The sequence below is a fragment of the Trichosurus vulpecula genome, chromosome 8 (assembly GCF_011100635.1).
Source record: "Trichosurus vulpecula isolate mTriVul1 chromosome 8, mTriVul1.pri, whole genome shotgun sequence".
NCBI lineage: Eukaryota > Metazoa > Chordata > Mammalia > Diprotodontia > Phalangeridae > Trichosurus > Trichosurus vulpecula.
The window spans coordinates 83,643,486-83,661,629 of record NC_050580.1 but is presented as its reverse complement, the minus strand read 5'-3'; the positions used below and the strand labels follow the sequence as shown (position 1 = coordinate 83,661,629).

Below are 18,144 nucleotides of genomic sequence, written 5' to 3'. Positions count from 1 at the left end.
ATTGTTAACACAAGGAGACGTGCAACTCACCTCCTGACAGAGAAGTGAGCAACTTATGAAGCAGACTGAAAAATCTACACATTTACTCACGTATACACATATATGCATGTATACATGTACGTATGTGTGTGTGTGTGTGTGTGTGTATATGCATGTATTTATATAGGATATAACCAACATAGCCAACGTGGAAATTTGTTTTGTTTGATTATATAGGTATGTGTGTATCTAGATATCCATATCTACATCTATCTATGTATATAAGTATATATGTTGCCCAAAAAAATGATGAGTAATAGCAAAAAGCCAAGATGAAACTGGATGGCATGTTTGTATAATGAAGCTCAGGTCAACAAAGATTTTCTTCTGACTACAAATATTCTTCCGCTTTGGAGAAATAACTGAGAAAAGCAGAGAGGAAGGGTCTGGCGCATTGGCAGGGGAAATGATGAGAAGTATCCCAGTTGTACACGTGAAACAAGTGTTCTAGTTAAGAAAGAAAGCCTCTGGCAGCTTCCCAAACCAAGAAGAGCCCCTTGGATGGGAAGTTGGGGTGGAGGGTAGGTCAAGCATATATATCTGCTCCTTGAGACAGCAAGAACAGCATTGGCTGCAGTGATCTCCTGGGGATCCTTTGAGAGTTGGGCAGTTTGGGTCATTTACAAATCAGATAAATATGGAGAAACTACTTATGTCATTGAATGAGGCATGCTTCACTTAACAATGCCTCTCCTTATAATATTCTGGGGAGAAAGGCGCATATTAGCTATCAATTCTTATAGCAAAGCAGTCAACAGCAGCAAAAGGAAAAATGGCAATGATGACCAACCTATACAACAAACTAACAATTATCCAAAGGCCATCCTTGCCCAGCCAGGTTTAGCTTGCCAATGCTTTCTATGAGAAACAAGATGGCCTTAACCTTCCATGGAGCTGTGATCTCACTCAAGTTAACACTGTCCCTCCCTCCACCCCCCATTCACCAACCAGTACAGAGAGCAACTCAGTACAGACACACCTTCTCCTCTTATAGTTCTGGCCTATATCCTTCCATGAATCCTCCCTACAGGAGGCACTCAATGTAATGCAAGCCTTCCTCTCAGTCTTCTCATATTCCACAGTTACAAGTCCAATACCAAGGCAGTTATTTTTCATTCAAAATATGTGACTGGTCCACCTTCATTTCGGGTCATGTGAGTCCTTGATAAGATCTTTTGCCTCACTTTTCTCTGGCAAGTCATTGTTCGTAATACGCTATAAGCCTACTTAATCTTTGTCTTTTGAGTCACCTGCAATTTTAAGTCTACTGAGGTTGTGGGTGTTCCATGAGTCATAGCCATATAGAATGAATCGGAGAATTTGGTTGGGGGGAAGGAGACAGCATACCCAGATCTGTGATTTCTGGCTGGTTTGGGGGGCACTCACAGTGAGGAAACTCCCTCTAATGAAAAAATAGGACTGTTTTCACAACTCAGCCTTAGTGAGTTGCCTGGGGGAGGGAAGAGGAAGGGCCTCAGAAGTGACTGACTTGTCAAAGGTCACATAACCACCAGGCATCGGAAACAAGATTGAACATAACTATTCCTGATATTGAGACCCAGATCTCTAACCACACCACATCCTCATGGGAGAATACCTATGTTAAAAAAAGATGAGTTTTATAGTGGGGAACACACCTTGGCACAATTCAAAGCTCCATGCACTTGAAGAAGTATATTTCAGTCTAATTTCTTCCACCTCCTGAATTCTAGGCCCAACTCATTGTTTATCTGCAATGCCTGTACAGGTACTGATGAACTAACTGAACAGGCTGCCTATTCAATAGCATGTCATGAAAAATGCATTTTTCATTTCCTTGGTTTTTCTCTTATATTACAAGGCTTATCTCTTGAGTGGCCATACATCTCAATGAAAGAATTCCAGGGCTATACATGATAAGCTCAATATCATCCAACAGCAATACTACTAGAACCTCTCTATCATTAATTAAGAGAAAGCATAGTGAAAATTAAAGAGGGGAAAAGCCTTCAAGAAAATCAAAAGGGAAAATGGAGAAGCAAGACATCCAAGCAATAGCCCAAATGCAACTGCAGCTGTAATTAAGACACAATTTTCTATTTAGGGTTTTCCCTACAATAAAATTTTGTAATTTGGACTAATTGGTGAGAAGGTCCTGCTGAATCGGAGAAAAATCTTAATTATAGAATATTTTAAAAGAAATGCAGTTTAATTACTTCCAAATACCAACCAGAGCTAGAACTAGGCTAATAAGGTGTTACTTAGTAAAGGTCCTTAGGGAACTAGATTTTAAAGGCTTTGGATGAACTGCAGCCAGGATACTAGCAGCAATGAGCACCTAGTGGTATTTTCTAAAGTACTTGGGGGTATTTAAAAAGTTTACTCTCAAAGAGTCTAAACACTTTCCCATATAACTTTTTTACATCATCAATTTGCTTAACAAATTCATTTACTGAGAATGCAGAATTAAATTTTAGTATAGTCCCTATTCTAATTATCCAAATTTTCAATTAAATGGGATTTAACTAGCTTCTCATGTCCCCTTCTAAGAAGCAAGAAACTTTAGGGGAAAGGGAGAGATAATCAAAGACTGTTCATCTATATTCAGAAGTACAGTGATGAGTGATGATTCACATATGCATATGTTAGTTGTTTAATACCAAAATGAAAAGCAAACAGCACATACCAGAAACCAACAATTTCATGTATAATCTTTTTTCTGTTCTATTTTGCAAATGGAAATACTCATTTTATTTGGTAGTTAAGAATAAAATAAATTTTAAAACAAAATGAAAATATTACATAGAATAAGCTAGATAGTACAGTGTAAGGGACGAAGAGAACATTCTTAAAGTCAAGGAGAAGTGGGTTCATGTCCTCCCCAGACACATACTGATTCCCCCAGCTACTAGTGCCTGCTCTCCCTCCCTAAAGTACCTTGTATACATTCTGTATACAGTCTGTATGTTCTTAGATATGTACATGTTGCCTCCCCTGTTAGGGTGAAAGCTCTCTCGAAGCCATATGTACGAAAATAATCATATCAGTTCTTTCTGTAGTGGCAAAGAACTGGAAACTGGGAAGAGGGTATAATTCTGGGAATGGCTGAACAAAATGTGACATAAATGTAATGGCATAATATTGTGCTATAACACAATAATTTGTCAGTACAGACAACCCCAGGGAGATATGCATTACCAATTTGTAATGAAGGAGGCACAACAATGAGGACAATTTATACACAAAGCTGTAAAGACAAACAACTTTGAAACACCTAAGATTTCTGCTTTATGCAATAACCAACCATGATTCCAAGAGGACTGGTGATGATCCATGCTACCTATCTCCTTACAGAGAGAAGATGGACTTAGTTTGTAGAATGAAACACACATTTCTGGTCAGAAACAATGTGGAAATTTGTTTTACTTGAGTATGGGTATTTGTTATGAGTGTTTTGTTTTTCTTTTTTTTCTCCTTTTAAATTGGAGAGAAGAGGGAGAAAAAAGAATGCTTGTTAATTAAAAAATAAAGAAAATGAGGTGTGAAAACAATGTAAGCTTCTTGGGGGCAGGGATGGCTTCACTTCTGTCTTTTCATCCCTAGTACTTTATGTGCTAGAACATGGTCATGTGCCTCCTGGTTGACTGTATGATCTTGAATCTCTCAATGCCATAGTAACTTCTTAAGACTGTAAATTGCAGAGTAACTGCACTAACAGAAAGTTGCCCATACCAATGACATCATAGTTCAGCTCCTCCCCCCACCCACCTATTTTCTTTTGTACATGTATGTGCATCTAAACATACATCCATCCCTATGGATCCCCATTCTGTTCCTCTCTGGCAATATCCTATTGCCTGTTCTTGCCTTTCTTATATCAGGACCTTCTCCCAGACAGCACCCAGAGTGCCACACCTGTGAAAATGAGAAGGCAAGCAACAGCTTGACCTGACTGTTTTCTGGACAAACTTCAGACTCTAGAACATCTCTCTTAACAACCTTCAAATGCACTTATCCCTTGATATAGAGACAAAGTAAGTAATTCTCACTTATGTATCTTTATGCCTTTTATGATTGCCTGCATCGTAGTTATCTTAAAAAGGTATACCTCCCATACCTCCTCTGAGTAGGTATGACCTTGATCAAGGCACTTCTCTGAGCCTCAGTTTCCTCATCTGCAAAAAAGAGACCAGTGATTTCTGGTTCTCATGAGGGAAGTGCTTTGTAAACTTTAAAGCGCTACACAAATATGGCATTATTATTAGAAGCTTAAATCCTGAGCAGAAAGAAGATCTGTTTTATTTGCTTTAATCTGCTCCAGGGATGGTACCATGCACGATTTAGCAGTTTAATAAATTCTTCTTGATGATAATCACTTAGGATTTGATCTGTCTCTGTGAAATTTGGACAAGCAAAGTACAGAATTTTTTATATGTTCTGTAAATAAGTATGAAGTACCTTGTAAAAGAAATAATGATACACCATTCCAAACAACTACACTCTCCGCCACCCAGTGGGGTTCCATGTTATGAACTTGGAGAGAGGTTATATTTTTGATAGGTTTCATCTAGAATACTCATCTTTTTCTGGCCAGCACCCCTTGCTATTAAGCTCTGAAGCCTAGACTCCAACTAGGTAGCAGAAGAAAGGAGGATTAATAACATGCTGACTCTGACAGCTCTGAAGTTTCCTTTTTAAAAGGTATCTAAATAATAACTGGCTTAAAAAAGAATTTATATTATGGGAAACTACTCCCAGTCAGACCTACACCAAGATAGAAGTCATTTAAGATTTGGTGTTCAGTTGTTGTCTTCAGTTGTGTCTGACTTTTCAAAGATCTTCAGATCTAAATTGCTATTACAGATCCCATTTGGAGTTTTCTTGGCAAAGATACTAGAGTGGGTTACCATTTCCTTCTCCAGCTCATTTTACATCAGATGAAGAAACTGAGGCAAACAGGGTTAAGTGTAACAAAGCTAAGGGGTAACAAAGCTAGTAAGTATCTGAGGCCAGATTTGAACTCAGGAAGCTATCTTCCTGACTCCAGGCTCAGCACTCTCTCCACTATGCCACCTAGCTGCTCACATTTAAGATTAAGTTATGTTATAAGATTTGGGGGAAAAAGAGAAAGAGAGAGAGAGGAAGGAATCCCTTAAGTTTGGAGAATGAAATTCCACTTAGTCATTTCATTTAACCCCTTTTTTTTTGTCAAGTGGAGAAGAAAAATATTCCCTCAAAGGTAGAGAACTTAATGGCAAGCCTTAAAATCACAGAGGTGAATGAAACCTTTTAAGGACATAATAGCTGATGACATAGATGCATTTTATGAGGGACATACATCCTTGTACCTTAAATGTGCTATACACTTATCTCCAGCAAAAAATTTAGGTCTCTTTAGAATGAGTTATCAAAGTAATGTAATTTTGTCAGTCAACAGAAAAGTGTGACTAATAAATGTATTGGTTCCAACTAAGTAAAATACAAGTAAAAATTTACTTGGTCTTAGAATTTCTATTACCTTGACTTCCTAGTTCTTCTTCCCAGAACAGTTGTGCGAAATTTAGATCATGCATTTAGAAAGATATTGGGTTGGGTTTTTTTTTTTGGAGGGGGTTAGACGGGGCAATCGGAGTTAAGTGACTTGCCCAAGGTCACGCAGCTAGTAAGTATGTCAAGTGTCTGAGGCCGCATTTGAACTCAGGTCTTCCTGACTCCAGGGCGGGTGCTTTACTCACTGCGCCACCTAGCTGCCCCTAGAAAGAGATATTTGGGTTCGAGCTTCTTCTCATGTGACCCTGGGGCAAGACATTTAACCTCTCTGGGGCTCAGTTTGCTCATCCATAAAATGAGGGGAAGTGGGCCACTTGTCTTTCTATGGTCATTTCCAGCTCTATGATACTATAACTAGTAAAGTGATTTCATTTTTGCTTTACCTTGAAGAATAATTTGTTTTCTGTCTTTACAACTCAGTTCAAGAAACGGCTGAAGACAGTTTAAAAGTTTAGTTAATCAACACTCAAGTAATTGGCATTTTCCAAAGGCAGAAGTCACAGGTGGTAGGGACAGCCATTAGGGTCAAGAAGACGCCAAGTGCTTCTGTTCTAAAAAGCTGAAGTCTTCAAATAAACAAAACCTTGAGAAGTCCCTTTGGAGATTTCATGTAAGCTAATAACAATAACAAACAATAAAGTTTCTATTATTACACCAGAGTTGCTTCCAAAAGCTCTGTGAAGCACACATTTAACCTTCTGATTCGTTCTGTTTTAAAAACGGCAACAGTAGCAGCAATATATATTTGGATATGAAAAGGAAAAAAAAAAGGGCAAAGCTACCAAGAATTTTTTTATATGAAGTGTTTAAATTTCTGCTTTGGGGTTTGTATAGTTCTCAAATCTCCTCTTTTCCTTATTCTCAACTAAAGAAAATAAAGTAAAAACACCTCCCTAACTTCTTGCCGCAGAAACTGAAGGTTAGTGTTGACAAGTTCATCTGCTAAATTTCATGGGAAAATAGTTTTCTCTTGAGGACTTTAAAGACAAAAATAACTTTCACCAGGTTACGTTTGTGAACTTACAGGCATAAAAGCATTTACTAGCATGAGTTTAACATGAAAATCAGTCCCAAAAAATCCATATGCTCTGAGAATGTGGTGTCACCACAGTAGTGGTGTCAAACTGAAATAGAAATGGGGACCACGAAGCTGTATGTAAGGATCTCTGTGGGCTACATAATGAACATCACAAGTGTTTATACTCTTCTTTTTCTATTACTACATCAACACACTGAAATCACACAGGAACAATATTTTAATCTGGATCAGGGTGACGCTTCCGAACTATAACATGACTATAGTGCTTCTGTGAATTAGAGCCTACTTAGAATTACCAAGTACAAACACCATTCTATTGTCTCTTTCTCCTTGGTCAGAGTAGGGTCTGAGTGCTTACCTTGGCAATGTGCTCAGCAGGACAAGGTTAGAGAAGCAGTTTCTAATCATCTTTATTTTTTTCCATAATAATACTCATCACAATAGACCCGAGTAACAAATGCTGACTTTTCATTCCTTCAAACTTACTGATGCATAGGAAGTATTAATGAATGTGGTTGTAAATTATGGGTGAGCTCACAGAACCTCAGAGATAAATCCAGATAAACCCAGATACTTCATTTTGGACATGGGGAAACTCCTAAAAGGTGATCCAGTTTGCCCAAGATCATACTGCTAGTTACTAACACAATTAGGACTTGAATCTAGGTTTCCTGATTCTCAAGCCATCATTGTCCTTTAAACTATAGCATGCTTCCACCCATGTTAAAATGGCCAAGGAGTGCTCAAAGTGGCTTGGAAAAAACATTAAATATTCAGTTAAGCAATTTCTATTATCTATGTTGCTGGAAGAAAAGATAGAGGGCTGTAAGGTAAGAGATACAGGGCATCCCCGAAGTCTTAGTGCAGCTTAAAGCTTTAATAGGTGTAAAATTGCCCTAAGACTTTTGTGACAACCTGTATATTTCTCATTGTCGATAAAGAGTCACTTTGGTTTTTAGGTTATTTCCTTCTGCGTTTGGTTAGTCTATGTTGATTATCCAGAATGAGAAGTGACTCCTGGATGAACTGAACAAAAAGTCTTTGAACCTGCATAGGTAAGGAGAACCAGATCACGGTGATTCAACAAACCTATAAAATCCACCAAAAGCCAAGCCTAAAATAGCCTGTTGGCCAGTAATCATCTTACTGATAATTGACCAATGAGTATTTAAGAGACTCAGTCTTGGGCTGGGTTCTGGGGATGTAATTATTTAAGGGGCAGATAGGTGGTGCAGTGGATAGAGCACTGGGCCTTGAGTCAGAAAGATACTAGCTGTGTGACCCTGGGTAAGTCACTTAACCCTGTTTGACTCCATTACCTCATCTGTAAAATGAGTTTGAGAAAGAAATGGCAAACCACTCCAGTATTTTTGCCAAGAAAACCCCAACGGGGTCACAAAGAGTCAAATATGAACGAACAACAACAAAAATGCAAAAATGATGTAAGTGAAAGGGGCCTTTCCCTCACAAAACTTATGTTACATAGAATAAACACAAGGTTAATTTGGAGGAAGGAGGCCCTATTTGCAGGGAGGAGGGGGAAATCAAGAACGACTTGCTGGAGGAGGTGCCCTTTGAATTAACTTTGAAGGAAACCAAGCATTCTAAAAGGTGGAAGTAAGGAGGTTAATGACATTCCAGGCACAGAGGGTAGCCCCATTCATGGTTAACATAGATAGGACATGAAAGATCCCATGGAAGAAATGGCAAGGTGGCTCATATATCTGAACCAGAGTAAGTGAAAATGAGTGACATACGATAAGCCTGATAACAGATACACACATATGCACTTGGAGATATGTATATGGGCTTCACTCAGGCTTCTTCCTATAACCTTATTTACTCTGCTTCGGCAATAGATATACTCATTTTCTTTTCCTGTAGACGGTTATCTTCAGGTCTGATGCCAATTAAATCATCACAGAATTTGAAAAGTTGAAAGAGACTCTAGCAGCCATCTAGTCCAATTCATACCCAAATAGCAATTCCCAAAATACCTTTAGTGTTTAATCACATTAGTATTCCACCTTACATCCAAAATCTACAGTCAAGGACTACAGTCAACACTAAAGGCTTTGAATTACAATGAATCAACTGTAAAAACCAGAAAACATATGCAGACAACTTCTATTTTTAGAGATTATGTCAGACAAACACTTACTGTTAAGTGCCATAATGTTATCTGTTCCTGGGTGATGGAAATTTATTCCCATGCGTCCTATAAATAAATAAATAAATGTTGGTGAGCAGAAAGGAAAAAAACCCTAAATGTTCAACTTAATAGCCTCACAACTATTACAAGACAAGAACATTTCCAAGGAGCTAAAATAGCAAAAACAAAAACAAACAAACAAAGATGGATTTATATCTTAAATCTATTAGAGGAAACAACCATCATAGAGGCTTTAAAAATAAAATCATAAAATATGCATATGCAAATCTCAGAACCATGCCCCAATCCTAAGATTAAGCCAGAGGCTTCTGCCATAAAGCTCTGAGAATTTAGCAGACCCCTATATGTATTAGTATACCAGAATTATAAATGCAACTCTCTGGATTAAGTTTTTATTCTACATTTAACCTCTCACTTTGACCTTTTGATCCAAGTAACAAAATGACACACATACACAAAGGTTATGTACTTTGATACTTGGAGGGAACAGAAAAGGCATGACTCTTACATTAATATAGCATACGACTATAAAAAAAATAGAGATAGGGAGAAAGCCAGTATAATGTACTCAATCCGTGGTACATGACAGGGGATTTGGGAGTTGGTAAGAGGAAGAGACACCTGTGGTTTCAAAGATAAAGGGAATTCCCTTCCTTACACAGATACAGATATCTACTTAGTCTCCCCAGAACAGTGTTAGAAAGTTTCCTGAGGCACTGAAAAGTTAAGAGAATTCCCCATAACCCAGGTCCTAGTACAGTCAGTCTGCCATCTTGGCCATACCAAGATATAGATAACTTCAAGCCATCACAGAATTTCAGAGTTGAAAGAGGTGAGGGTGAGAAAGCTAAATTCCAAGGAAAGGGACTGAACTGTCCAAGGCCACACAACTAGTCAGTAGCCAAGCAGGGCCTGGCTCTCCGCTCCTATGAGTCACAGTCCACTGCTCTGTTCTACTGTATAACCATGCTGACTCTCCCTAAATTAAAGTACTCAGAACTGCTATATGGTCTTTGTTGGCAACTTCCTAGAATGCTGGAACAATCACTTCTGGACTAACAAAATAGCAGAAGCCAGATATTTAGCAATTCTGCTTAAAAGGTTCATAAAATATGTTTCCTGGAAACAGTGCTTTTAGCTTAAATCTCTGATTTTTACTCTTGGCTTTGCCAGGTGGTCTCCAATGACCCTAAGGCTGGTCATAAAATTCTCCATATAATATTTTACCTTCCCAACAACCCCAAAGCCAAGCTCTTATGTATTATCTCCCTCATCAAGAGCGTGAGCTCCTTGAGAGCCATCTTGCTTTTACTACTTAGATCCCATGCCCCTGACACCATGCTTGGCATACAGTAAGCACTTAATAAATGCTTTTTCATTTGTTCATTTATTAGAGGAAATTATACCACATAGTAATAGGAAGGGTGTTAACAATTGCCAGAAGATTAGGGATTGTTCACTTTAAAAACTCTTTGGGAACTTGAGAGAAGAGTGAAATAAAAGCATCCCAGCCCTGACCCCAGGAAATCTGGTATATGCCCTGTTACCTAAGAGACAGAGAGAGGCAGGCAGACAGAGACAGAAAGACACATAGAGAGAGACAGACAGACAGAGACTGAGAGAAAGAGAGACAGAGAGAGAAACACAGAGAGAGAGATTATTAGTCTCAACTTAGAATTGCCATTTTCTGAAATAAGGTCATAGCAGTTGGTGAAACATTATGCAATAGTTCAGCAGTCCCATTTAGAAACAAACAAAAAAAAACCCCATGCATTCCAATAATTATTTAAATCAAAGATCATTCCATACTACAGAAGCAAAGACAAATATTTAGACTCTCTCTGCAACTTATTGGTAGGTTAAAAAAAATTGCAAAGTGGTAATAGAACAATTCCATCCTAATTTGTCAATTCCCTACTCAAACCTTGGAGTAAGGTTTTAAGTCAATACTAGAAGGAGGCAGTTTCTTTGTGTAACAGGAAAGACCCCATATGAGACAAAAGACTAAAATACAGAAGGACTTCGTTGTTTCTTTTATTTTTAATACTTACAGTCTGCTTATAATCACCTTCTCATTTCCCTAGTCCATTCAAAAATATCATGAATTAGATAGGAAAGGGACATAAATACCCAATTACCTCATTTAACATACAATCAAACCAAGGCCAGAGAACCAAGTGACTTGTGTGGGGTCAAAGAACAGGTTAGAGGCAGAATTAGAATCCAGATCTCTGAATCCCACAACTGGTTTTCAGAAAAGCATTAGAGGGCTGGGGAAGGAGAAACCAGAAAAATCAACAGTATTTTAGTGTTTAGGTTCTTCTACCTTTGATTTTAACTTAAAAGGCTTCCACTGGAAGAAGCAAAAAAAGAGCCAGTGTTGTTTAAATTACTGTAACTAAGTCTCTAGGGAAGTATATAATATTGACTTATCCATAAAATTTATATATCTGAAGTATAGAGGAAAGCATTTTAAAATATTCCTTATGCAAAAATGATTAGTTAAGTATTGAAAGTGAGATATTTCATATAAAATCCTATTAAATAACTATCATTTCCTTTCATCAGACACTAATAACAATTTCAAATACCTTTTAAAAATTGCCCTAATGCTGCAGAAGTACTTTTCAAAATATTTTATTCAATTCATATACTTTACTTTTTCTTCATCAGTCTCTTAAGTTATTTCAGTGGACTGCTGCATAAAAGACAGTCATAGACACCTATACCAAGGAGCGGTCATGGCCCTGCTTCCTGATATATGAAAATATATCATGGAGAGAATTCCCATGGCCTTGCATGAATTTATACAAGTTTTCTGTGGATGGGGTGAAAACAGTTACACAAAGTTTTCAATAATCCACATCAATGCTCCTCTCCCCACCCCCCATCACTGGTTCAGATAATCAAGAGTTCGTTTAGGTTTATTAAAGCCATGTTAACATAGGAAAAATGGAATGTTATTGGATTTAGAGCTGGAAGGGACCTTAGGTATCATTTAGCCCAATGCCTTCATTTTACAGAAGAGGAAATAAGTCCAGAGAGGGTGTGACTTGCCCAAGATCATGCAGCTAGTTAAGGGTCAATTCTGGGAACTGAAATCAATTCTCCTAACTGCTTTCAAGTACAAAGCTATTTCCACTGAACTTCAACAGCATCCACGATTTACTCTAAACTTAGCTAGGAGTCCTATTTTCTAATTATTTCAATGCAAATTTGGCATGTGTAGAATCTCAGATTGTTAGAACAGGAAGGGGCCTCTAAGAGACTGTCAGGTCCTAACTTCTCAGTTTGCAGAAGAAGAAAACAAAATCCAAAACCTGTCCAAAGTGATGCAGTAAGTCAGTGACACTAAGTTAGGCAGAATCAGGCCTCAACACCAGGTGTCTACTCCTGGGCCACAGGTCTGCCCATTCCATCCTATTAGAAGTCACAATGAAACCTTTCCCCATCAGCCAATGGTACTCAAAACTAATCTGTCAAAAGAAGTTAAATCTTGCTATTTTAATCATAAATCAATAGCCTGATTTCCAAAAGAAATAACGAGAGTCTATAGTAGGCCATGATTGCTGCAGAAAAATTAGAGATAGGCCCCAAGACAATGCTACATTGCCTTAACAGCCTTAGGGATTTATTGCCTCCAAATGTCATAAAACTCTTCCTGAAGCCAGCTTGTGTTCCATCTCAAGGTACTAAGTTCCAGAAACCTACAAATTATCTTTTTTTAAAAAAAAACCCACCAAACTTGTTTCTCTTATTTTCTGAGCTGCCTCTCTTTGGGCTTCAAGGGGAGCTTTCTGGTTCCAGTGTTTCTGGAATTTGTTCACCAAACCAACATCTGCTCTATTCTGTGCCTTATAATGTTTGAAAGGTTGATCGAATCTCTCTCCACTTCATCTTTCTCTATACCAAAGTGCCCTCAAACTTTTCATCTAACCTCACCCAGAAGCAGCTCTATCCTGTGTCCTCCTTCAATGGTCCTTAAAACTTTCACCACCCTTGGGAGTGTCCTCCTTGAGATATAGCAACAGGAAGGAAAACAGTCACCAAGAGCATTAGTCAGTGTTTTGTACAATGGTAAGGAGTGTGTGTGTGCACACGCGCCTGTGCGCACACCCACAGAGTTATTAAGCTTGGTGAAGACTGTAGCATTGTGGACTCTGCCTCCCTTTTTGGAGTCAGAGCTGAGAGAACAGACTATTAGAGCTAGGAAGGAAGTTATAAACCAGTGGTGCAAAGGGAAGAGCAATAGCTTTGCAAGCAGAATACCAAAGTCCTGATCCTGGCTTTGCTACTTACTTACCTGTGTGACCTTGGTTAAACTGGACTACCTCTCTGGGCCTCAGTTTCCTCATGAGGAGAGGGAAGGATTGGTCTAGATCCAAGAGGTCAAACATGGACCCAAACCAGATTAAAATGTATCTCCTATCTGATTTTAATGCATTGATATAGTCAATAAAAAATACATAAACCTGGGGGTTTTCTAAGTCAAGGGATACTTATGCATGATTTAGTTGCCTCCTCTTTCCATTTGAGTTTGACACCCCTGGTTTATGACCGAAGTTCCCTTCTAACTCTGTCATCCTGTGATTCTGGTTCTAACCTCCAACATTAGAGAGATGGGGTACTAAGGCTCACTGGAATCCAAATCTCCCTGACTCCTAGACTGGTGTTCTTTCAGCTACACCATCACCTTGTCTGTTAGCTCAGAATCTACCATTTTTATAAGTGTAGTTTGGAAAACTTTCCTCTTAAATATGTCCAAAAAGCTCTGTCCAAACCAGGTATCCTCCCATGGTTTTTAATCAAACCAATAATTATGTTTCTAGTTTCATTCCATTTTCAAGTCCTACAGTGATTAGAGGGTGTGCATGTTAATAGAAAATAAACCACACTAAAAAGATAACCTGAATCCAACTTCAAAATAAAGACAGCTTCTCTTTTTCCTCTCCTTTGTCCAACAAATACTGCTGTTTAATCGGCTGCAAAAATAGAATCAAATGTGTGACATCTGGTGATTTTGGTTAATGCAACCCAGTGTTGCTAGTGTGACATTTTGTCACCTGCCCTTGGTCTGCAATTTTTAAATTGTTCCTGTCAGCTATCTCCTAAGTGTACTGTAAAATATAAGCCTCTGAGAGCTATAAAATAGACTTGGTAAAATGAGCTTGTAGAAATTCTGCAATGTACTCCACTTTCCAAATAGATGTTACCCAAAATTGGGAGGTTTGGGGAAGAACAAGTTTTCACAAGGTTAATGATATCAAAATTACAAAGGCTCAAGTATATTTTTAAAAATTTTTACTAATATATATATATATATATCTATTTAATGAGGTTGGTCATGGAAAGACTATTCAAATAGTATTCTATGTTACAAAGATCTTAATACAAAAGCCACTTCTAAAAATCTACAGATAAGTAGTTTGCTTTTTTACATAAAAAAAATGTACATGGTGCCTCTTCAAGGTATTGATAGGACAAGAAATTTCCTAACAGTTCTGCACTCACTTCTTTCCTCAAAGAATACGTGTATCTGACCTAATACATTTTCCTAAAAAGACTGTCTATGGTGACTTTTGGAATACCAAATCCTATTTTCCACCTAAATCATCCATTTAAAACTGGAAGGGACCATTAGTGTCTGGAGCTAAGGGCCATCTAGTCCCACTCCTCATTTTACAGAGGAAAAAGCTGAAGTCCTGAGAATGCACTGCCCAGCATCACTCACGTAACAAATGGCAGAGTCAGGATCTGAAACCACATTCTCTGACTCTGGGAGAATTGTGGTCCATATCTATCATTGTGCACTGTACCTCATTGTCTCTCCATTGAATTTGACTGTAAAATTGGAACAAAGTTCAGTTTCCCTATTCATAAAACATGTAAGAATGGATCCAAAGAACTTTAAAGCATGTCGATAGACAGATGATAATTTTTCTGATACAAATGATATTGCAAATATCCACTGACACAAATTGCCTAAGGTTATTTTTATATTTGGTGTACTGACTTAGGCAGATTAAAAACAAAACAGAGAAAGAAGCAGTAGGTGGACTGAACTGAAGGAAGTGGGCTCAAAAAAATAGACTTGCTTCTAACAAAGCCCCTCCCCAAGATTATGCTGCAGGACTGCCTACAGTTTTTTAGCTGCTCAGAATTTGATCCCTAGAAGTCTGTGGCAGTGGCTGGCTTTTAGTCATGAACAGACAGATCTGAGCTGGAGAGAGAGAGTACAAAAACACAGCAGAACCCATGATTGAGTCTAACAGTAAACAAATAAATGGGCCAATCTGTATTGCGCACCCAGTATGAAGGAGCATGTTCACAGAAGCACAAGGCCACAGGGACTGCAGAGGCTTTATAAAGCAAATCAGATGTTGTCACCATCAGCAGCCTGATTTGTCCAGTTCCCAAATGGCCCACTTTGATATATTTAATTTCTGCATACAGGGGTATACCATTATAACTGTGAAAGGATATTTCCTGCCCCTTCCCCCCAAATCTCTAGCTATCATTTCACCCAGTTTTAGTTCAAATGTACGGCTAAAGTTACCAGAATAGCTAATGTTTCCCTGGCTGTTTCAGTACATAAATAACATTCTAAAAACAAATCTATCAGTATTGATTCTTGAACTCACAGCTGCTCCTTTCATTTTGCTAATCTCGGTTTCATGGTTTTCTGGTCAGAATAGTTAAAGACAAAGAAAATTCAAACAGAAAAAAGTACCCATTGAGGGTAGGTGGAGGAATTCAATTAGGGCAATAGGACTGGGCTGTTCAGTTTCTTTTGTTTTTGCCGTTTTAAACTCCCAGTTCAGAGGCATGGTAGAGACAGAGGTCAGAGGGGAAAACAGCATAAGGAGAACATAGCTTATGCTTGGTCCTGCAATAAAAGACCTCCTGGCCTACCACAGCCAGATGATTCATCCTCAAGGTAACAGGGGCATTACCTTTGTGGGCAGAGAATATGCCACTCATTAGTCTTCCTTATAATGTTCTGCCCAGGTCTCTCAGTCTTCCTTTCTTCCATGTGTAAATTGGGTAGGTTAGTATAATTTCACTGGTCTGAAGAACAGTCAGTTCCTCAAGATACCTACCTCTATTGACACAGTCCACAAATGCTCTGAAACAGCTGAAGAGTCACCTGGGGACTGAGGAGTACAGTGATGGTGACTAGGACCATGAAGTTCTGCTTATCAATTGAACCCATGTTTTCCCTACAACAAAGATGGTAGATATTCTCTCTACAGGCTGCCTCTCAAAATGAGGATAATTTTCTGTATCACTGGCACACAGAAGTACATATAGTAGCATCTTCAAAAGATAACATTTCCGGGAAAACACTGCATTTTTATGAAAAATGTAAACTTTGAAGCTTGAAATCTGTCAGCTCCAAATTAGGATCCGTATCAGAACATTACAAATGGAAGGGATTCTGAAGATTGCCTACTCTATCCAACCCAATTTACACATGAAGAAACTCAGACCCAGGCAGGCAAAGTCACATCAAATAAGCAGCCCAGCTCCTACCCCTAGTCCAGAGTTCTTTCTATACCAATCCTCTCTTGACTGAGCTCTCAAAATTGTATGGACATAATTACTAGTCATGAACTGGACAGAACCACCTTAGGGCAACTCAGATGAATGGGGATAGAAGTCCATTTTAGGATATCACATTCTACAGAAAGCATCACACCACAGAATAGAAAACTCAAGATAAGGGCTTACATGGAGCACTAGAAGAGGGCACCCGGAGAAAAGGAACCACTCAAGGCCTGAGCTCCAGAAATAGGAGAAAGATATGTCTCATCTTCCTATTATACTCCATGTTCACTGAGGGCTGACATTGTGTCTTACTAGACTTTAGATTCCTGCACTCCCCACAAAGAGGCTTAAACATACAAGGTACTTAATCAGCTTTAATTGAATGAGCCTTCCATGTTTTAAGGGGTACTGTGCCCCTACTCTCTGGGTGGAAGACTACAGAAAATCTCATTACTACACACACACACACACACACACACACACACACACACACACACACATTTAGATCATCTCTGATCTGTGCTTTCAGTTAGGAAACAACTAAAACTGTAATTATAATACAGAAATGTCAATCAAATGAGATATGTGTGAAGTGCTTTGTAAACTTTAAAGTACCATGTAAATGCTAGCTCTTATTCACAATATCTTCATTTGCTCTCCTCAGCTCTCAAATTTTCCAGGATGGAAATAGGAATCAAGAAGCAGACTCTTTACCCCAAGGTACCATGAAACCAAGCAACAAAAGTGTTGGTACAAGGGACCAGTTATTCAGATATTAAAATAATTTGCACTCCTGCTGTGGCCCAGGTAGAACATGAGGAGGTGCTGGTAGGCACCACCTGACTTGGGGAGAGTCTGTTGATAGCCAGATGTCTCAGTTGAACAGTCTTGCAGAGAAGTGGTCTTATCTTGCCAAGAGTACAGTAGAAACTCAAGCAAAATGAAGACAAGCTATTCACTCAAAGATGGATTATCACAGCACAGACCACAGCAACCTTCCCCTGCACATGTGCAAACACACACAAGTACAGACAAACATGTACACAGGCCCTAACTTCTTCCTTCAACACTGCCTCTAATGCTCTCCATATCAGTTTGGTTCACAATGATACCTTGGATAATTATGCCTGAAATTATAGCCTAGGAAGCCTTGGAAAGGAAAGGAGGGCCCAGAAAATAGGGGCTAAGTATTTTGGAGAGAGGAGCAGAGGCCTGCAGTGATTTATTAAAGAGCTCAGCCCAAGAAACCTGGCTGTGAGAATTATGGCAAAATGAGAATAGTTTTAATAACAGCGATTATTTAAGGCAAATTATACATCTGTGGACAAATCACATCTCTAAAATCTTCTTAGCTTTTGGAGGGGAAAGGGCTGATATGAGGGAAAGCTTTCAACTTCTTGTAGAGAACGTCCTCCATTCCCTTTACTACATGGCCTGACAAGTATGTTTTTTCTACTGGAAATCAGGAGAGCTACGTGATATTCTCTGCAATGGTAATGTAAAGAGACAATCCCCTTGGGTAGTCTTTGAAAAATCAGGCCCTTTACTTTAGAGACAAATCTTGTTCTTGGGCCTGGTTAGAAAAGGATGGATTTATATAATACCTCCAGAAGAAGAAGATGTGTGTGTAAAAGATGGACATTTCCTTTAATTCAGGGGTTTTAAACTTACAGACCATGGATAGAATTCATGGTGAATTTGGATAGGCAAAAAAATTCTATCTTTATTTTCACTAATTTTTGGTTTCTTTTGTAATCCTCTGTATTTTATTTTATATATGAAAAACATTAACCTGAGATTCACCAGATGACCAGGG

The 18,144-nt window shown here is 38.6% G+C and overlaps 1 protein-coding gene across 4 annotated transcripts in view; it reads right to left on the bottom strand.

Annotated features, from left to right (window-relative positions):
- The window catches only part of CPEB3 (cytoplasmic polyadenylation element binding protein 3), a 177,857-nt gene that overhangs the window by 110,148 nt on the left and 49,565 nt on the right, over positions 1 to 18,144 (bottom strand). For all 4 annotated transcript variants that reach the window (XM_036737212.1, XM_036737211.1, XM_036737213.1 and 1 more), the window contains exon 4: positions 8,769 to 8,825. In XM_036737212.1, the coding sequence (XP_036593107.1) occupies positions 8,769 to 8,825 (57 nt within the window). The remainder of the gene's footprint in view (positions 1 to 8,768; positions 8,826 to 18,144) is intronic.